Here is a 22,769-nt window from a genome sequence, read left to right as displayed (position 1 = left end):
TGTACATATGAATATTTAATGAAAACTGAATGTGTGGTTCAGTCATGAGCATCACACAGATCCATTTCTCAGCCTTTACTTTATTTATATGAGCTCTCATAATCAGAAAACGTGATTCACAGTGAATGTTAAAAATCAGTGATAAAAACACATGAAGAAGAGGATGGTGATCCAGGAAAAGACAAACCCACTGGGTTTGACCTCAAGTTTGCAGACATTTTAGAATCACTTACTAGCAGAGAAAGCATACAAAGATTCCCTTAATCCCAACAAAGAAGCAAAAATAAAATCTGACTGTAATAACTCAAAGCTTCCAGTGTCAGTGCAACAAATCATACAGACAATCCTTGTGGGGTCAGATCTACCCATGAACCATAAATCAGTCAGACTGAAACTCTCTGACAGAGTCTCGATGGCGCCAACTGCTGGATGGTTTTACAAATGAATGACAGGAAAACAAACGTGGTCCAAACAGCTTGCAACACCTATGGAAACCCTGCTGGAAAATCACCTGAGCGCAGTGAATGTCTCTCAAGTGATTGTAGCATAAAGACATTAGTGTCGATAAGGTCCAGTCACTGGTTGATCAGAATTCCTGGCTACCATTGCCCCATAAAGACAAAAGAACACTCTGAGAAAAGTTACTGGAAAGTACAAGTCAGGGGATGGATACAAAAAAAATCCCAGGTATTCAACATCCCCTGTAGATCAGTTAAATCCATCATCAAGAAATGGAAGGAATATGGCACATGTGCCTGGATGAGGCTGTCCTCACAAACTGAGTGACCGTCTAAGAAGGAGGCTAGTGAGAGAGGCCTCCAAAACACCTATCACAACTCAGAAGGAGTTACAAGCTTCAGCAGCTCAGATGGAAGACTCTGCACACAACAACTGTTGAAAAGGGAAAGCCCGAGTCTGTCAGCTCTTAGCATGATGATGGTCGGGGGTTTGATCTCTAGCTCGCTCAGTCACTGTGAATCTTAGGTGTATTTTTCAGCCACCTTAACCAGGATATCAAGGAACTCCTTAAGGAAGGGAACCTTCCCCTCTAGGAACTTTATGCCTTCATCGATGTATTTCTCAAAACGCATTAGGGCCCACTTTTCAGAATCCTCTGCTGCTTGTGCCTCAGGCTGTTTTTTCAGCTCCTCTATGGCGGCCATGGCTTTTCCTAACAGGCTGCTGCAGTAGGGCTTTCCGTTTTTCTGCACCATGTTGTTGATCTTCTCCACAAGTTTCAAAACTTCGTCATCATCAGGGTTGGAGTTGTCAAAAACGTGGTAACCTCTGCACTGTTTGATGAACTTCTCCACATATTTGTTCCTTTTAATAAAGACCTTCACCTCCTCTTCTGTTTTATGGGTAAACAGGATGATGGTGTACTTTCTGGCTGGTTTGAAGACTTTCTTGAACATTTCCATTGAATCTTTGGCTTCTCTTGTGAAGCTGTCTGGCTTCATCACCCACAGGAATGCATGAGGGCCTGGGGCGATCGATATGAGGAACCTAATGATCTCCTTCATCGTGTCCTTCTTGTCTTTTTTGGTGTTGAACAGGCCAGGAGTATCAACAACAGTCAGATCCTGGTCACCAAGGTGTCTCGTCTCTTTGCAGCATTCTTGTGTCACTGACGATGAAGAGGGTTTTGATGCAAAACATTTTGCCCCTAGGATGGTGTTTCCTGAAGCACTTTTTCCACATCCAGTTTTTCCCAAGAGCACCATCCTCAGCTGGGGTTCCTTTTTTCCTGCAGAGAACAAACACACAAGATTGATATTATATTACAGTTTAGTTTACCAGTGAGTACTTACTGATATCTGTAAATATCAGAAATATGTATAAGTAAGATAATGGAGTTTAAAGGACTAAGAGACAATCACAGCGGATGTTTGATGTCTAAGTGTGTAAGATTTTAAAGCCACACACACAGAAACAGCTCGTTCTGAGCAGGGCTGAAACAGAGGGGTTTTTTTGGCATACAACAGTCCTGTAACGGAGTGTTTTTTCAGCACCAGACTTCACAGGCATGTTTAGGGGATCTCTGAGAACAATATAAACGTGCCTTAAAAGGATAAAATATGTGACCTTTAAGTTTACTCCTCAATTCATCCATTAACCCTTGAGTTAGTTCAAAGGACTTCAGTTTGTCCCGTTATTTATCCTTTAAATTAAAGTGTGTTCAAAGGACTATTGTTTGCCCCTCTGTTCATCCATTTACTTTAAAGTGTCAGTCCACCCTCACAAACTGAGTGACCGTGAAAGAAGGAGACTAGTAAAAGACGACACCTCTGACTACTCTGAAGGAGTTACAAGCTTCAGCAGCTGAGATGGGAGAGACTCTGCATATAACATCTGTTGGCCGGGTTTTCACCAGTCAAAGCTTTATGGGAGAGGCAAAGGGAAAGCTATGGTTGAAGACGAACTGGAATAGAGTCCACCGAAAGTTTTTTGATCTGATGAGATCAAAATGGTGCTTAATCACTGCACGTCACCACAAGCACACCATCCTCACTGTGGATCACAGTGGTAGCAGCATCATGCTGCGGGATGCTTCTTAGCAGTCGTTCATGTAAGGCTTGTTCAGGTACAGGGCAAAACGAAAGCTGCAAAATTTTCATTTTCCAGTGAGACAATGACCCAAAGTATAAAGTGGAAGCTACACAAAATGATCTCAAAGACAACAAGGTGAATGTTCTGGAGAGGCCGAGTCAAAGCCCAGATATTAATCCAATAGAGCAGTGGTTCTCAAATAGTGTGCCTTAAGGCAAATAAGTTATTATTAAGTCTAGGTGTGCGGTGGGAATTTGTACCATATGTTATTACTACAACTTTGTGGTAAATACTGTAACCAGGCCTGCCCACAGATCACAGAGAAAAACCCCAGAGATGGGCCTCCCCAGCTGTGATTTATTGATGATATCAGTGTATGTGTGTTGGATCAGTAGCATTAGTTCTTGCATCCTGGCTAACAGTTACCTCATTAAGAGCTGAAAAGCATGGCGAGCTATTACTGGGTTGAAATTGGTGTTGAAATTATTAATTCATGCTACTTTTAACCAAGTTAACTATTTTTTCTTCCCATTTTTGCCACTTCTTTTGACAAACCATTTTCCTGCTTTTCTTCTTCTTTTTTTTTTTTTTTTGCATTTTTGCCACTTCTTATTACTATAGTTGACACATTTTTGCTACTTTTTTTGCCACTTTTCACCCAATTTTGCTATTGTTTGGCCATTTTTTTTTTGCCATGTTTACCATCACTTTTAACCCCTTTTCACCACCTTATAGCAAATTCAACCCTTTTGTGCCACTTTTCTGCCACTTGTGATTTAATTTGCCACCTTCCTGACACTTCTTCCCCCTCTCTCCAAACTATCAGCATCAAACTCTGGGTCTAACACATACAGATGTATATCAAAATTCACCATATTTTACTCAGTCGGACCAGTTCATTCAACGTTTACAAGTACTAGCATAGCAACATAGCCACATTGGAGGGGGCGGGCACAAAACATTGTGTCCTGCAAGTCTCCGAAAAATCGGCCAATTGGAGGAAAGCAGGTCCGTGGGGGGGCTGTTAAAGAGACAGCAGCGAAAATGAAGCGTTTCAGATGGAGGTTAAAATAAGGGCTTTTCAGGACACCAGTGTGAGAAACATGAGGAGATTTTTGAGCTATAAACCATGTGAAGCTACTACGTGGTCATCAGAGAGATGTGTAAAGCCTTGAAAAAAAGGCATTATACCCACTCTTTCAATTCTCTTGTACCCCTTTTATACCCTCTTGGTCAAATCAACCCTGCGCTGGCTGGCATTTTGTTCCAGCAGCTAGCAAGGCTAGCTCATCCTAGCTCATGTTACCTGGATGGATGCTCCGCACACTTGACATGGGAGCAACCAGTCAGCCCGATGACAGCTCAACTATGAGGCATTTTGTAACTGACTATTATACAAGCTCAATAAAAATGAGGGCATTAGGTATTGTAATTCATCCTTTCAGGATACTGCATGGTGAGTAACGAGCTAATCCCTTAGCATAGCACGTAGATGCAGTTTGCTAGCAGTGGGGCAGCTAAGTTACCTCAGCTTGCACCGTTATCGCTTGCTTTTATCTGTAGGGACACACACATCCAGTCAGCTCCTGCGACTACAGTGAAACACCCCAAAAAACATACTCACGGATAGATCAAGAAAACCAATTCACCTTCGCGAAAGCAATGATCCTTGGGATGAGCAGGTGAAAATATTACAAAAAAGTAGCGGGCAGATGGTGTGGCACCAGAGCAGCAGCCACAGCACAGCAATGGCAGCCAGTAGATGAAGCCTCCCTCTCACCCCTCTGCTCCCACACTTTGGCTGCCGTCACTGCCACCCTGACAGTGACAGGTTCACCTGGAAGAAACCATTCAGGTTTGTCAGCGGGGAAAATGGGATGCAGAGAGGCTGTCCACAGCAGCAGCAGCAGCATGGGGCGCCATTCCAGTGTGAGAGCAAACGGTCAACGATTAGGATGGAAGAAACATAGCAATAATGCTTAAATGGCTTAGAGAAAACATAGCTGACACCATTAGATTGAGGGATGGATGCAACTGCCACCAACATGACACACATCTAAAATACATCACTTAATAAGAACTAGTCCAATGAGGTGGCTTAACCGAAGTGGGTTGAAAGAGACAATAAAGCATGCAGTTAACTGCGATGAAAAATAACAACAAAATCTTGTACATATCTAAAACTTAATTTTGATCATTTGCAAGTTTATGTATTGTTGTATTTAATGTTTCATTCTGGTACATTTAGAGGAAAGGTAACCAGAGTCAAATCCTTGTTGCATAAGCGTAGTTGGCCAATCAAGCTGATTCTGATTTCAAGCCCACTCTGGTCCAGAACTACACCTCACTATGCACGCTGACTTCTCGAGTCTCAGGAATACATCTCACTCAACTAACATGCACATTTGCACAAAGTAATCCAAAAACTGTAATAAATCATTGTGGTAAAATGTCTCACCTCACATGCACATTGGCACTAATACATTATACTGACTGCAACTTAAACATGCAGAGCTGCGCTCACTGATCAACTGGCTGTAACATAAATCACTGTGGAAAAATACCTCTTCTCACATGCACACTGGCACTAATAGATTATACTAGCTGTAACTTAAATCACTGTGGTAAAATATCTCTCCTCACATGCACACTGGCACAAACAGATTATTCTAACTGCTACATAAATAACTGTGGTAAAATGCCTCACCTCACATAAACATTGGCAATAATAGATTATACTAACTGTAGTGTAAATTACTGTGGTAAAATGGCTTGTCTCACATGCAGAGCTGTGCTAATTAATCCACTAGCTGAAACATAATTAACTGTGGAAAAATATCTCACCTCACATGCACATTGGCACTAATAGATTATACTAACTGTAACTTAAATCACTGTGGTAAAATATCTCACCTCACATGCAAATTGGCACTAATAGATTATACTAATTGCAACGTCAATAACTGTGGTGATATGCTTCATCTCACATCCAGAGCTGCTCTCATCAATCCACTAGCTGCAATGTAAATTACTGTGGTAAAATGCCTCACCTCACATAAACATTGGCAATAATAGATTATACTAACTGTAGTGTAAATTACTGTGGTAAAATGGCTTGTCTCACATGCAGAGCTGTGCTAATTAATCCACTAGCTGAAACATAATTAACTGTGGAAAAATATCTCACCTCACATGCACATTGGCACTAATAGATTATACTAACTGTAACTTAAATCACTGTGGTAAAATATCTCACCTCACATGCAAATTGGCACTAATAGATTATACTAATTGCAACGTAAATAACTGTGGTGATATGCTTCATCTCACATCCAGAGCTGCTCTCATCAATCCACTAGCTGCAATGTAAATTACTGTGGTAAAATGCCTCACCTCACATAAACAAATAGGCTATATGCACATGCACTTCCATATTCGGAGTTAGTCAGCCCAACTACTTCCAGCTGTCATCCCGTCCCTGTGCAAGTACGGCGTTTTTTACACGGTTTCTCAAAGATGTCCTGTAAATAACAGTGAATGACGTGAGCCACATGAACCCTTCGGGATTTCTTGGATTTCTGAATAAATTGGTCATAAATTGTGTGCTGATCTTCGCCGACAATGAACCTAACGACAGCAAATCCAGGGATCAGCACGTTCATTCATCTGCCTATGCCAGCCTAGAGGCTAAAGAATTCTGCGACATCTCCCCTCTGTGTCAGAGGAAAAAGGCAGCCGCTCGCCAGCTGGATACATACAGTGACGACACTTCAGAGATGGACTTTTCCAACCCAGACTATGAGGAATGGCTGCACCCTCAAAACAGATGTGTTAAAAATAACACATCATGCGTTAATTTTTAACACACTGGCGTGTCTAGTTGAGGACAACACATTTTGTGTTACTTTTAACACATGCGCAACACGTATACTGATCCTGCATAGACATTAAAAAGAGAGGCGTGCAGAGAAAGCCAAATGTTGTGAGTGTTAGTAGCTCACAGCCTTCCTCTGCTGTTCACCCAGAGCTGTTTATCCGCTGCATGTGCACCACGAAGCAGCTCGCGTGCGTGAAGACGGTCTCAGCGTTTTAAAAAGGCAAAATAGGTGTGGCAAATCAAACTACGGCAAGAGTAATTAAATTATGGTGGATAAAGGTAAATGAGAGAACACTAGAAGGGATGCCAACCCGCCGACCGAAACCCCCAAATACACGCCAGCACCGGGGAAAAAATAACGAACAGAAAACAAAAACTACTTCGAAGAAAACCAGTAAAAAAATAAACATTGAAAGCGCGTTATACCTGTCTGTGTCACATTAAAACACAACGGTCAACAGTTCTACTCCCAACGGTCCTAGTTTGGTCATAGTTATATACGAAAAATGTCCGTTAAAATGTTTAGTAGCCTACAGTATGAGTTCAGCCTCCCGGTAAGCAACTTAAATCTGTCTCTCCCAAACCAAACCAAACCCTGCAGTGCAGTTACAGTAAAATGGCGGCGTTAACAGACTGTGGTATTGACTTTAAATTAACTAGCTAAATGTTAACCACCAGGTTTCATGCCGACTTTACTTAAAGGAGCGTTGTTGAGCCGACTGTAAAGTCCCCAAATGAACTTTACATTGAGTATTTTTGACAGTAATGTAGAAATACAATTAATAATCAACAAATGAAGTTTGGCGGTGTAACATTAGCTAACTGCTAGGCAGCTCTGTTGAACTCAACCTAACCTTCATCATGAATTTCCTTTAAAAAGCAATTTAGTTGGTGGATTTTATACATGCTAAATTTACCCTAACACCTTATATTTATATGATATATATCTAAATAAAGTAGAAATGAATACTTACTGAGTTGTTGGGGAGCAGACCAACTGAAACAGCCTCCTTCTCAGTCTCCTTTGTCTTCTTTGTCTCTTAGGCGGGAACAGTGAACGTGAAAAATGGCAGCCCCTTCCCGCCACTCAAAATAACACAAATTGTGTTAAACTGTCTAGCACATGCACTCAAAATAACACAAATTGTGTTTATCTGTCTAACACATGCACTCAAAATAACACAAATTGTGTTTATCTGTCTAACACATGCACTCAAAATAACACAAATTGTGTTTATTTGTCTAACACATGCAGTGTGTACAACTTCTTAGGCTTACTTATTTTTTTTTTTTTTTTTTAACACATCTTGTGTCGAAATCCATGCAAAAACATTTTTTGGGTGATTTTTTAACACATCCTTTCTGAGAGTGTGCCGAGTGAGCGGAGCGGATCTTGTTCTCTGTCCCAGAGCGATGGAGGGAAGTTAACGTTAGGAACCCACTGATTATTCAGCCAGATTTATCGAATGAAACCATCACTTATGCGCTCCTGTGATTTTAGAACCAGCAGTTCTACAACACCCTCTGCTGGCAGAAAAAGAGGTAAGAACAAAAAATTCTATATTATAGAATATATATATATAAAACATATTATATATTATATTACTTCTATAATTTATAGGCAGTGCCAGGGGACACGCAAGCAGGAGATGACGTGGGCATATAGGTGGGTCCCGTGGAGGCTGTCCAGTTCCAGAGTGTGAATGGCATGACAGTGACTGGAAGCATTGTTATTTATTTTACAATAAAATAACATTTGTAAAACAATTTTCAGATGTCTTTTATGTCAGTGAAGGCAAAATTATAACATTCAAATCACAGTTTTGCTTGACAGACTCTCTTTAACAAAAATGCATTTTTCTCAGCTTTCTAGAAAACAAGTGGTCTTTTGGTAAAACTAGCCTCTATTCAACTTCAGATAAATCAAGAACGGAACAAGGTGCAAACAAACTGTTTTTTCCATGATGAAATAGAGAGTTTCTTCTTTCATTTTAGCTATTTGGTGTTTTCAGAGTCATAGTAAAAACAACTCTGTGGGAACAGTTTGGGGATGGCCCCTTTCTGTTCCAGCATGAACTTGACTGGCCTGCACAGAGAACACCTTTGGGATGAATTACAGTGGAAACTGCGAGCCAGACCTTCTCGTCCAACATCAGTGTGTGACCTCACAAGTGTGCTTCTGGTGAAAAATTCCCATAAACACACTCCTAAACCTTGTGGAAAGCCTTCCTAGAAGAGTTGAAGCTGTTATAGCTGCAAAGGGTGGAGCGACGTCTTATTAAACCCTATGGATTAAGAACAGGATGTCACTGAAATTCATATGCAAGTCAAGGCAGGTGAGCGAATACCCAATAGAACCCAATAGAGAATCTAGAGAATCTCATTAGACACTGTTCCCTAAATAAAACTAAAACAAATGAAAGAAGATAATCCTTGGCTGGTTGTGTGATTACAGAATCACTTTCAATATTTCCCACACTCTAAACTGAGTATCTCCTTTGACCACCAGAGGGCAGCATCATATCAAACTACAGCACACAGGTTCAGAGCAGGTTGATCTATCAGCTATAATTACATTCAGAGTCAACAGGAGTGTTTCTCTTGCTGGGAATTGAAAATAACTCCCCTGAAAAAATGTTAATCAATGAGCAGTTCAGTTAATAAATACCAATACTATTATCTCCCAGCTTAAACTGTATAACATCCATTTCACAGTCTCCATCTTTGCAGGGTTTCACATTACCATCCAATCAGAATCATCTTCTGCAGTTGAAAAAGCCAAAACCATCAATTTGGAACATTCTTAGCCGATGAGTGTTACTGGTGTGGTTTAAATGTCCTCTAGGCCATCCTCCCCGTGAAGTCATAACATTTCTCAGCCATTACTTGGCTTAAACATTGAGGACGTGGCCCACACTCTGCAGGAAAACCCCCACATCTCTCTTTAAACCCATAAAGAAACTTTATCTGATATCCAGACAAGGCGGAGCTCAGCCTTCCTCTCATGTGAATTCTGATAAACAGTTAATTCTTCCAGATGTAGAGGCGTCTCGTGAAAGTATTTGTGTGCATGTGGACTGTGTGGTGTTCATGTGTTTGGCCAGACTCGTGTTTGACCAGGCATGGTTTCAATTAGATCTTCGGAAAACAAAACACGCCCAGTTCTGAGAATATCCAGAGAATTCTGCGTCCTTTCATAACCAGGGTGTTCTGCTGTCTCCATGCTGTGATGTTTTATGTGCATGCATTTTATATCTTATGTTATGAATCAAGAATATGAGTGACTACTTCAGCCCATTGTTAACACTTTTATCCAGCTTTTTGCAATTTTTTGCCCCTTTTGTCACCTTTTTTTGCCACTTTTCGCCCATTTAAGCTGCCTAAATTCCATTTTGCCACTCTTTCATGCTTTTTGCCCAAATATCCCACCTTTTTTTTCTGTTTTTTTGCTCATTATAATCACTTTTCACTCATTTTTCTGCCACTTTTGGACATTTTTTTGCCACCTGTAATTCATTTTTTCCCCCTAATTTTTCCCTCTTGCTGTTCTTTTTAGCAACTTTTGTGTTTGCCACTTAAAGCCCATTTTTGCCACTTATTTTTGTCACTTTTCTACCTTTTTGACGCTTTTATCCTTCTTTTTTGCGCTTTTTTTGCCCCTTTTTGCCTCTTCTCATCCATTTAAGCTGCCTTTTGCAATTAAACGCCACTTGTTGCCCATTTTCCCCACCTTTTTTCTGATTTTGCCCATTTTAACCAAATTTCACTAATTTTTTGCAACTTTAAAATCATTATTTGGTCACCTTTAACCCATTTTTGCCACTTTTCTCCCAGTGTTTGCCTCTTTTTGACCATTTTTTGCCACCTTTAATTTATTTTAATTGCCACTTTTCACCACCAGATTGTGGGTCTTGCAAATGTATTTTTCAACAATTCAGCTCTTTGGTTGAGCAGGGTTGAGTGACTCTGCCATACAGAGTTAGGTTTAGTTGTACTGAAAGCCTTTGGTAATGGCTGCCTCCACTGCTGAAGTACCTCAGAGATAGCTTAAGGGTGCTTTCACACTGTCCCAGATCTGAGTGCACTTAAGCCCAAAGTCTGAAGTCATGAATATGAAGAGCGAAGTTGCTGGCATCTTAAAAAGTTATTTTAAATCATCCATGGCTGAAGGATGGACTATTTGCCAGGTTAAAACAAAACCAATCTTCGCTCAGGTCATGACCCAAGTGGTTGCCATGGTAGCTTCTTCTTCTTTCTACTCCTTGGCGGGGTTGTAAACCAGCTACATGCATACTGCCACCTGCTGTTTTCGACTGAGTAAGTACGTAAGTGGGCCCGGGCACGGTTTGATGTTGCTAGTGTGAAAGCAAGCCAGCGGGGGAAGGGGGAGGGGAAGGAATCACAGAATGTGGTCCAAAACAACTGGGCCTAATATGAAAGCGCCCTTAGCATTCTAGACTTCTTGTCTGTTTTACTAGAACTGGGCCACGTTTCCGTATGAAATAAAGACTCAAAACGACCCGATAAGCTTTCCATGTCGGGAAAGAAGTTTTCACTCTTCTGCTGACCTGCTTCAACACGACTATGTGATAGTTAAGGGAAAGGGTTTCTTGTGTGAAAGCTTGCATACAATGGCTGCTACTGGAGCGATTAGCTCTGAATTGGTCACAGCAGCACTTGTGTCAAAACCAGGCATTTCTTTATTAAAGCAAGAGGAGAGAGCAACACTAAAAGCTTTCTCGCTCTTCTGCCAACCCGCTTCAGCATGAGTGTGTGATAGTTAAAGGGGAAAGGGTTTCTTGTTGTGTGAATGCCTGTATATAATGGCTGCTAGTGGAGCGGTCAGCTTAGCCTTAGCCAGACCAGCACTATTTTCAGAAATGCCCAGCATTTCTTCATTACAGTTAGTGATGAAACCAACATGGAAATCTTTCTGCCAACCTGCCTTGGCATGAGTATGTGAAAGTTACAGGGAAAGGGTTAGTGTGGTTGTATACAAGGCCTGCTAGTGCAGTCATTAGCTTGGACTGAGCTGCAGCAGCGCTTTTGTCTGGACTGGATGATGTGTCTTAATTCAAACAGGTGCAGAGAGCAACACTGAAAGCTTTCCGTGACAGAAAAAGTGTTGTTGCTCTACTCCCCGTCTGTTTCATTCTCTTTTCTGATCATTGTCCACCGTCAGCTGTTAGCTTGGATGTCACTGTAGGACTGCAGCAGTTTACTCTGAACTGGACCGCTGTTTCAGAGCAGAGCCACACCACAAGCTTGTCTTGTGCACAGACTAAAGGGAGGATATTTTCTCACCATTCTCAAGGGCTGTGGCTGAATTGATGTTGGGTTTTCTCCAGCATGTTCAAGTTGTTCTTTGTGTTTGTTATGATAAGAAAAACTAAGCTTGTTTGACCTCATCAGCTCTGATCAAATCTACTTCTGCCTTACAACTTTGCCCTAGTCATTACCCATCTTTGTCTCTTTATGATTCTCTCTGCTTTATTAAACATTGAGAACCAAACATAATTACAGAATAAACTTTGGTTTTCTGTTAGACGTGTCAGGGCTGACCTCCCTATCAAACCCGTTGGTTGCAGTGAAACGGTTCTCAAATAATTATTTTGCACTCATCCATAGCGAGAGCATCCTTCTGTCACAGTACTTCAGCCCTCACCGCCCTAAAACCAGCCCAGCACTCTGGGAATCTTCTAGATTCTTCGGATTAGTTGCTGCGGGCCCGCTGTGAATTCTTCTTCTACTTTCAGTTCTATAGCTGCTTTGTTTGTCCTGCAGCATCATGCCTCTGTTTACTGCGTGTCACACTGACTCAGTCTGAGCACGTACAAAGTCTTTCCTTCACAGTTAAAACTGACTTCATCACACATGAGAACAGGAGTGTTGTGTAATCTTTAATTGTCTGGTTCTTAGGAAGCTTATTACACCCACATATATCCTTGTGTCACACAAAACATGCCTAACTGGTTATCCAAGTAAAGCTTTAATAATGTTTCTCTGAAACTTCCATAGAACTCAAACTGAAAAAGGCTGGTCTTGACACCTGAGTCGATCTGTTGATAAATTTGAACGAGCCAGCGCAAACCAGATTTCTGACAGAAAGGCGACCATAGGAGGCTGCTGAGCCAAGAGCACTGCCACTGCTATCCAAGAGTTCAGATTTACTAAACAGTGGTTTTCATTTTCCTCTTAAAATGATCCGTATCCATGCAGGATATGAATCAGCACAGCATAGCATGCACATTTTCTGTTTTTGTAGCACAGTAGATTTGTGAGTCATCTGCACACAATGACAAGAAATGTTGATTTTTTTTAAATCTAAAAGCAGGCCGAGAAGGAAGGATATACAAAGAAAAGGAGGAAGATCTACAATGAAGTATTTGGCAATGTCACATCTGCTTGTGCATGCTCTTTATAAGCTAAAAAAAAAACCTCGCGGGTATAAAAATGTGCAGCCCCATGTTTTAATGTCTGACCTTTAGGAAGAGCTGTTTAGAAGTTACCTGTTAATGTCTGTGCAGGTTTAGGCTGCGTTTTTTTTTTTCTTTTTAAGGAATGAGGTGTAACGTCTCAATCAGCATGCTGGTAAAAGAAACTCAGGAAAGCCAGTTCAGCTCTGTTACTGACTTCACCATCAGATTCACAGCCGGCCTGCTTTAAAGACATACACTAACTGTGGTTTAGCACTTTTACTGCTTCCAGAGCAAGGACTTGTGGGAGGACATGTCTTTGGCTCTTATTATGCTCTTTTTGCATGTTTTTACTCCTTGTACCCCATTTTAACCATTTTTTTGCCCATTTTTGCAGTTTTTGTTGCCACTTTTTTTTTACCACCTTTAATTTAAGCAACTCTTCCTCATTTTTTTGCCATTTGTAATCCATTTTTGCCTCTTATGCACTTTTTTCATGTTTTTACCCCTTCTACCCCATTTTTTTTACCACTTATTTGTTGTTTTTCAACTGTTCTTAATCCATTTCCGCTCTTCTTGTGTGCTTTTGACCACATTTTCTCCCCTTACAACCCATTTTTGCCACTTTCTGCACCTTTTTGCCACGTCTTTGTGAACCTTTTCCACAATTTGCGCAATTTCTAACCCATTTTTGTGTCCTATTGCTATTTTTGCATGTTTTCACCCCATACTCCACCCCCACCCACTACCAGTTTTCACCAGTGTTAATTCATTTATGTAACACTTCCTCCATTTTATTCATTTCTGATCCATCCACCCCATTTTAACCACTTCTTGCCTATTTTTGCAGTTTCTTGTTGCAACTTTAAAATCAATTTTGCCAGTGTACATTTTTGCTGATTTTTGAGCATGTTTTGTAAATTTTATGACACTTTTAACCCAGTGTTGCCACTTGTTAAACATTTTGGTCGCTTTTCACCCATTTTTGCCATTTTTATGCTCCCTTTAACTCATTTTTGATGTTTCTTCCCATTATTGCCACTTTTAACCTTTTCGTGCCACTTTTCCATTTTTCTTTTTTACCACCTTTAACCCATTTAAGCAACTCTTTCTCTTTTTTTGCCATTTCTAATCCATTTTTTTGCCTCTTTTGCTCTTTTTTACCCCATGCTTTTAACCCTTGTACTGCATTTTTACCACTTATTTTCTCTTTTTCAACTGTTAATTTTTAATCAATTTTTGCTCTTCTTGTGCTTTTGACCACATTTCCTCCCCTTACAACCCATTTTTGCCACTTTCTGCACTTTTTTGTCATGTCTTTGTGAACCTCTTTCACAATTTTTGCTATTTCCAATCCATTTTTGCATCCTATTGCTCTTTTCTTTTGCATGTTTTCACCCCATACTCCACCCACACCCACCTACCACCACTTTTTTGTCTCATACTAAAATCAGAAACAGCCAGAAGGTAATTTGTTGCATGAAAAAAGGTGTTATAAAGTGGTAATATGGGTTTAAAATGGTTTTAAAAAATGGCTGAAAAGTGTCAAAAAGGGGCAACAATAGGCAGTGAAGTAATGAAAACGGTAAAAGAAGTGATAAAATGGGTCGAAAAGTGGAAGAAATAGGGAGAAAAGGGGTGAAAAGGGGTTAAAGGGGACATATGCAAAATTACTTCTTCAGGGTTTTTTTGTTTTTTTCAAATAATGTACTCTGGCCTGTCCTCAATCCTCTCAAGTAACAGAAAAATCCATTCCCTCCCTCCCTCTCTTTCTCAACCTTCCAGTAAATGTGTGCTGAATCAAGCTGTTCTAAGACTTTGATGTCATGTGTGGAGTTAGCACCGCCCCCAGGTTCGGTTGGGCCTCCCCGCTTGGAAGAAAGTCCCACCCTCTTCTCCTGATCCTCCTTTCTACTGCCAGCTGAATAGAGGATTAGGAGAGCCACATTCATTAAGCCGACATCCATTTCCTGAGAGGGGCGGAGTCAGGGGCAGAGTCAGACAGTTCAGTAACATTTAAAGCCAGAAACACAGAAACAGCAGGGATGAAACAGAGGGATTTTTCATGTAAAAATCCAATATTGGAATGTTTTTAAGCAACAAACTTAACATGCATGTTTTGAGAACCTCTGAGACCAAAATAAACTTGTCTTAAAGGGGTAAAACCTGTCACCTTGAAAAGGTTGCAAAAAAAGGGTAAAAATGAGCAAAATAGACTGTTCAAAGAATTGAATCAGAAAAGAATTGAAAAAGTTTAAAAGGGATGAAATGGGTCAAAAAGTGAGGTAAATTGGTTTAAAGTCCAATAAATGTGCAGAAAATTTGTGAAAGATGGTTAAAAATGGGTGAAAATGGGTCGAAAGTGGCAGAAATTAAGTAACAGGAAATATTTTTTTAAAGTGGCAAAAGTGGCTGACAGGAGCAAAGAAAGATGCAAAAATTGGAAATGGTAAAAAATAGTGAAAGGGGTTCAAAAGTGAAGCAGCTGGGTTAATTCTTAGAACAAAAATGGGTTAAACTGTGCAAAAACTGGTTAAAAGTGGCATAAGGGTTCAAAAGAGGCAAAAGGGCAGGAAAAGTGATGAGAAGGAGTTAGAAAGTGGCAAAAATGGTTTAAAAGTGGCTACTATGTGCAGAAAAAGTGGTGAGAAGGAGCTGAAATTTGTCTTAAGTGGGTTGAGAGAGGCATAAAAATGACCACAAATAAATATTCTTAACATTAAAACCCAGTGATAGCCTGACATACTTTACAAAAGCAGCCAGCACCATTGCTACTCATCCAGCAGATTTACTGAGATCACCAATAAATCACAAATGGGCGGGGCTTATTTCTCTGAGTTTTCAGTGGCCCAGCATATTCTGTTTCTGAGTAATGTTGGATGGATTCAGAGATACCAGTGTGTTTAAACGGAACGATTACAGCTCTCTGTATGTGATGACACATACCTGAATAGAATCAGTGCTTTTCTCTGTGTATTGGATGTTCTTCATTAGAGATAACAGAGTTTGTAGCCAAACAGCATCTTAGAGTCTGTCTAGTGCTGAAATTCTGGTCCCTCAAGGATTAATTTTGCTCTCAAATTGTACATGATTGATGCATTTAACTTTACAATTTACAACATTCCCCACCCACCCACCATAGTCTCAAAACCCCCCCAAAGAAACCACTGTGCATATGAATATTTAATGAAAACTGAATGTGTGGTTCAGTCATGAGCATCACACAGATCCATTTCTCAGCCTTTACTTTATTTATATGAGCTCTCATAATCAGAAAACGTGATTCACAGTGAATGTTAAAAATCAGTGATAAAAACACATGAAGAAGAGGATGGTGATCCAGGAAAAGACAAACCCACTGGGTTTGACCTCAAGTTTGCAGACATTTTAGAATCACTTACTAGCAGAGAAAGCATACAAAGATTCCCTTAATCCCAACAAAGAAGCAAAAATAAAATCTGACTGTAATAACTCAAAGCTTCCAGTGTCAGTGCAACAAATCATACAGACAATCCTTGTGGGGTCAGATCTACCCATGAACCATAAATCAGTCAGACTGAAACTCTCTGACAGAGTCTCGATGGCGCCAACTGCTGGATGGTTTTACAAATGAATGACAGGAAAACAAACGTGGTCCAAACAGCTTGCAACACCTATGGAAACCCTGCTGGAAAATCACCTGAGCGCAGTGAATGTCTCTCAAGTGATTGTAGCATAAAGACATTTGTGTCGATAAGGTCCAGTCACTTGTTGATCAGAATTCCTGGCTACCATTGCCCCATAAAGACAAAAGAACACTCTGAGAAAAGTTACTGGAAAGTACAAGTCAGGGGATGGATACAAAAAAAATCCCAGGTATTCAACATCCCCTGTAGATCAGTTAAATCCATCATCAAGAAATGGAAGGAATATGGCACATGTGCCTGGATGAGGCTGTCCTCACAAACTGAGTGACCGTCTAAGAAGGAGGCTAGTGAGAGAGGCCTCCAAAACACCTATCACAACTCAGAAGGAGTTACAAGCTTCAGCAGCTCAGATGGAAGACTCTGCACACAACAACTGTTGCAAAGGGAAAGCCCGAGTCTGTCAGCTCTTAGCATGATGATGGTCGGGGGTTTGATCTCTAGCTCGCTCAGTCACTGTGAATCTTAGGTGTATTTTTCAGCCACCTTAACCAGGATATCAAGGAACTCCTTAAGGAAGGGAACCTTCCCCTCTAGGAACTTTATGCCTTCATCGATGTATTTCTCAAAACGCATTAGGGCCCACTTTTCAGGATCCTCTGCTGCTTGTGCCTCAGGCTGTTTTTTCAGCTCCTCTATGGCGGCCATGGCTTTTCCTAACAGGCTGCTGCAGTAGGGCTTTCCGTTTTTCTGCACCATGTTGTTGATCTTCTCCACAAGTTTCAAAACTTCGTCATCATCAGGGTGGGAGTTGTCAAAAACGTGGTAACCTCTGCACTGTTTGATGAACTTCTCCACATATTTGTTCCTTTTAATAAAGACCTTCACCTCCTCTTCTGTTTTATGGGTAAACAGGATGATGGTGTACTTTCTGGCTGGTTTGAAGACTTTCTTGAACATTTCCATTGAATCTTTGGCTTCTCTTGTGAAGCTGTCTGGCTTCATCACCCACAGGAATGCATGAGGGCCTGGGGCGATCGATATGAGGAACCTAATGATCTCCTTCATCGTGTCCTTCTTGTCTTTTTTGGTGTTGAACAGGCCAGGAGTATCAACAACAGTCAGATCCTGGTCACCAAGGTGTCTCGTCTCTTTGCAGCATTCTTGTGTCACTGACGATGAAGAGGGTTTTGATGCAAAACATTTTGCCCCTAGGATGGTGTTTCCTGAAGCACTTTTTCCACATCCAGTTTTTCCCAAGAGCACCATCCTCAGCTGGGGTTCCTTTTTTCCTGCAGAGAACAAACACACAAGATTGATATTATATTACAGTTTAGTTTACCAGTGAGTACTTACTGATATCTGTAAATATCAGAAATATGTATAAGTAAGATAATGGAGTTTAAAGGACTAAGAGACAATCACAGCGGATGTTTGATGTCTAAGTGTGTAAGATTTTAAAGCCACACACACAGAAACAGCTCGTTCTGAGCAGGGCTGAAACAGAGGGGTTTGTTGGCATACAACAGTCCTGTAACGGAGTGTTTTTTCAGCACCAGACTTCACAGGCATGTTTAGGGGATCTCTGAGAACAATATAAACTTGCCTTAAAAGGATAAAATATGTGACCTTTAAGTTTATTCCTCAATTCATCCATTAACCCTTGAGTTAGTTCAAAGGACTTCAGTTTGTCCCGTTATTTATCCTTTAAATTAAAGTGTGTTCAAAGGACTATTGTTTGCCCCTCTGTTCATCCATTTACTTTAAAGTGTCAGTCCACCCTCACAAACTGAGTGACTGTGAAAGAAGGAGACTAGTAAAAGACGACACCTCTGACTACTCTGAAGGAGTTACAAGCTTCAGCAGCTGAGATGGGAGAGACTCTGCATATAACATCTGTTGGCCGGGTTTTCACCAGTCAAAGCTTTATGGGAGAGGCAAAGGGAAAGCTATGGTTGAAGACGAACTGGAATAGAGTCCACCGAAAGTTTTTTGATCTGATGAGATCAAAATGGTGCTTAATCACTGCACGTCACCACAAGCACACCATCCTCACTGTGGATCACAGTGGTAGCAGCATCATGCTGCGGGATGCTTCTTAGCAGTCGTTCATGTAAGGCTTGTTCAGGTACAGGGCAAAACGAAAGCTGCAAAATTTTCATTTTCCAGTGAGACAATGACCCAAAGCATAAAGTGGAAGCTACACAACATGATCTCAAAGACAACAAGGTGAATGTTCTGGAGAGGCCGAGTCAAAGCCCAGATATTAATCCAATAGAGCAGTGGTTCTCAAATAGTGTGCCTTAAGGCAAATAAGTTATTATTAAGTCTAGGTGTGCGGTGGGAATTTGTACCATATGTTATTACTACAACTTTGTGGTAAATACTGTAACCAGGCCTGCCCACAGATCACAGAGAAAAACCCCAGAGATGGACCTCCCCAGCTGTGATTTATTGATGATATCAGTGTATGTGTGTTGGATCAGTAGCATTAGTTCTTGCATCCTGGCTAACAGTTACCTCATTAAGAGCTGAAAAGCATGGCGAGCTATTACTGGGTTGAAATTGGTGTTGAAATTATTAATTCATGCTACTTTTAACCAAGTTAACTATTTTTTCTTCCCATTTTTGCCACTTCTTTTGACAAACCATTTTCCTGCTTTTCTTCTTATTTTTTTTTTTTTTTGCATTTTTGCATTTTTGCCACTTCTTATTACTATAGTTGACACATTTTTGCTACTTTTTTGCCACTTTTCACCCAATTTTGCTATTGTTTGGCCATTTTTTTTTTGCCATGTTTACCATCACTTTTAACCCCTTTTCACCACCTTATAGCAAATTCAACCCTTTTGTGCCACTTTTCTGCCACTTGTGATTTAATTTGCCACCTTCCTGACACTTCAACCCATTTATGCCACCTTTTTGCCCACTTTTGCCTTTATTTGCCCACTTTCTGGCCCAATTTTGCCCTTTTTAAAAAATCACTTTTAACCCATATTTACCATCTTTTTACAACATTTAACCCATTTTTGCCACTATTTTGCCACTTTCAACAGGTTTTTGGCCATTTCAACCCATTGTTTGGCCACTTTACCTATTTTCGCCCATTTCTGATTTTGTTTTGCCACTTTTTGCCGCATTTGTCATGTTTGTTCATCACTTTTAACCCATTTTTTGCCACCTTTTGCCTACTTGTGCCATCTCCATGATCCCCCAGTTGGCTGGGCCCCAGGATGCTCTCCCCTTTATCTCCCTTTATAGGCCACCTTGACTATAACATTATTTAAAAAGTCTACTTTGCATTGATTTAAATATGGTGTGCCTTGAGATTTTGGCTTAACCTTAGATGTGCCTTGGGTGAAAAAGTTTGAAAACCACTGCAATAGAGAATTTGTGATTGGGTTGGAAAATGGCTGTCCACGCCCAATTCCCATGCAACCTGTCAGAGCATGAGCAGTTTAGCAAAGAATAATGGAGTCAAGTTGCAGTGCAGTGCAGATTTGCAAGACTGACTGAGACCTATCCACACATAGGCCTTTCACACTGACAGGACTCCTTGCCAGTTCCAATTCCTGAACCCAATTTTGAACCAGCTGGTGCATTCAAAGAAAAAAAATGGTTCTGAACCTGAAAAGCTGGTTCTCAGCTGGAACCCCAAGTTGGTTTTTTTCTTGGGAACCATGACATTATCAGTGTCACATTCTAGATGGTGAAGACATGCAGTTGTCAGCTGGGGAGACAAAATGTTTGGTTGTAATCTGGGCATTGACAGAATTCCAGGTGAAGCTGGAGAGTAGAACAAGGAGGGGAAAGTTATATGGCCAACTTGCAGGAGAGATAGCGAATGCTGGGTTCACCTAAACATTCAAGAAGCTGAAGAAGGAATACCGGGACAGCAGGAAAGACTTGGGCAAAAGTGAAGCTGGACATGGAGATACATGTCCATCATGTACACCCACTTTGGTTCTGCCTAAACTGGTGTAAACACTGAAAGCACCAAGGTTCTGGGACTCCAGAAGGGAATCTGAGCCAGAACCAGAACTGTGTCTGTCTGAAACAAGCAGCAACCTCCATTCCTGAAAAAATGAAGCCAATGCGGAAGTGCAAAAAGTTGCAATACAGCGAGTGTCCACTTGAGGCTGGCTGCAGGAACAATGGAAGTCCCGCCTGAACACATGTTAAAAAGATGGTTTTTACACTATAAATAAACTGGTTTACAGCCTGGTTCAAAAATTGAGTCCGCCTATGGTAAGCAGACGAATGACGTCCCACAGTGTTTGTCCAGTTCTTTCTACAGTCTATGCTCTGAAAGCACTAGCACTGACTGACTTGAAAGGGGGAGAATATTTATAGTCATTTATTTTACATAACACATATTAATTTATTTCACATAATTTTGTAGAACTCTTTGACATTAACATGTATTTTTTAGCCAAAAAAGAAAATTTATATTGACCATAACTGATATAAAATCAGTAAAAAGGTAAAACATCTAAGGGCGTGTAATACATCAAGAAAATAGTCATTGTACAAAACTCACGGATTTCACTAACACAGCCAAAATGGGTGCAAAAACAGTGTAAACTGACTCATTATGACAAATCGTCCATAATGATACCAGAAATATAATTATTTTAAGAAATCAGTACAAGCTGCAGCAATTTTTTTAGTGTAATTCTTGCACTAAGTCACTCATTTTCATTCATATCGCTTTATGAATTATGGGAAAATGTTTTTAGAATTTTTGTTCTAAAACAGATCACATGCTTCGTGGTTCTTTTGTAACAGAGGGAAAAGCATCACCACTCTAGTTAATGTGGAAGGTGTTGAAGCTCATATGATAAAATAAACTCACTTTTAGGTGTCACAGTGGAGGAAAATCTGAACCATAAAGGCATACTGATTATAAAAAAGTGAAGATTTTGAAAGGGATCATCCTGTTACACAAAGTACAGGATTTATTAGATCATAAAGCATTATTCCTTTTATCATGGGCGTAGCGCAGGGGGGAAACGGGTGCTTATTACCCACACCCACAGTAAGGAGGGGCCCTTGAGAAGCAAGCAATGAAAAATGTGTTTTTATTAATTTGTTTCTTCGTATAAAGTGTCATTATTGAATCAAAAGTGACTAAACTAATCAGTTTACAGACTGAAATTTGTATCAAATAGAATAAAATGCTGGGGAGCCCTGCTCCTCTCTTAAAAATGCCCAAATTTGAATAAATTCAATTCAACCATAGAAGAAATATTGCTCATAAATTAGGAAATTATGCATCAAAAATACATTAAATTGCATATATTACATATTTGTAAAAATGATGCAACATTTGTTGCTTGGCTAGCTGGTTAAGGGGGGGCCCTGTGTGATATTCTTTCTGGGCACCTAAAATCCCTAGCTATGCCCCTGCCTTTTATATAACTCATCATTTCTTTCAAATATGCATTAAAGCATGGAGTACAGCTTCTAAAAATACTGATTCAAGTTTCATTTTGCAAAAAAGAACCATCGGAACCATGAAAAAGTTGATATATCCATCAAATTGGTTATAACCCATATGACTTTGTTTAAATAGAGCTGTATCACTTTCTCCAGAGGGATGCAGAGATTTACTGGAGTTTGAATATAAGTTAGTATTCAGAATGGCTCTGAAATAGTACATATTTCCAAGGGTCCTAAGTTTAGGCAACGCCCCAGCTCTGCCCCTGGTAAAAAATCTCCTCATATCTCACTAGTGAAAAATAAGAACTAGGCAGTTAAAGGTAAAGACAAAGCAGAGAGTGAGGTTTACCAGCTGGCTTAAAAACCTGATCAGATTAAATTCTGCAATCTTTAAAATAATTAGCTCTTATATGTAAAAATAATAAATAAATAAAGAGGAAATAGTACATCTTGTAAAAGTGAATTTTGTCACAAGCTTAGAAAAGTAACAAACAATAAAGGCTTAAAGTCCATAAAAATGTAGTTTACTATGACAGGGAAGTTTTTGAAAATCTAAAATTTGGTTTTAAAAAGCATAATAATGTTAGTGGTACACGCAAACAGAGTCAAAGTGAGTCAAAAAGTCACTGATTTGTAAAAATCCTACTCACAAAGTCAAAGTAAAGTATATAAATCCTCTCACCAGTTTTTGCATTATCCATCTTCAACAAATACTTGTGTCCAGTAGATGATCTGTAAAGTCCTGTTTGCCGTAGATGTCCTGTTTGTTGTTTGAAAACTTCATCATTTCACCTTTTTATATCAGTTTGTCCATGAAGTTCCCTCCCCTTAAACATGTCACCTGCTAACACAACCGGTTCG

The 22,769-nt window shown here is 40.2% G+C and overlaps 1 protein-coding gene across 1 annotated transcript; it reads right to left on the bottom strand.

Moving 5' to 3' along the window:
- Positions 1-62: 62 nt before the first annotated feature.
- LOC121529553 (GTPase IMAP family member 7-like) lies at positions 63-22,665 on the bottom strand. Its single transcript, XM_041817491.1, has 4 exons — positions 22,591-22,665; positions 16,994-17,758; positions 4,331-4,387; positions 63-1,747 (listed from the first exon to the last, which is right to left on the bottom strand). Exons 1-4 carry the CDS (start codon positions 22,607-22,609, stop codon positions 981-983), a joined length of 1,608 nt encoding a protein of 535 aa, XP_041673425.1. The 5' UTR covers positions 22,610-22,665; the 3' UTR covers positions 63-980.
- Positions 22,666-22,769: the final 104 nt, after the last annotated feature.

Source organism: Cheilinus undulatus, linkage group 21 (genome assembly GCF_018320785.1).
Source record: "Cheilinus undulatus linkage group 21, ASM1832078v1, whole genome shotgun sequence".
In the NCBI taxonomy this organism is placed as follows: domain Eukaryota; kingdom Metazoa; phylum Chordata; class Actinopteri; order Labriformes; family Labridae; genus Cheilinus; species Cheilinus undulatus.
Note: the sequence above shows the minus strand (reverse complement) of the source record. Positions and strands in the feature narration are given on the sequence as shown.

Bases quoted from the DNA above. Each gene is read 5' to 3' on its own strand.
- LOC121529553 (XM_041817491.1), bottom strand. The intron at 4,388-16,993 runs AAGATTCACAGT...GGTTTCTTCCAG, and splicing joins GGTGGCTGAAAAATACACCT to GTGAACCTGTCACTGTCAGG. The intron at 1,748-4,330 runs GTGAGAGGGAGG...TGTTCTCTGCAG, and splicing joins CAAAGTGTGGGAGCAGAGGG to GAAAAAAGGAACCCCAGCTG.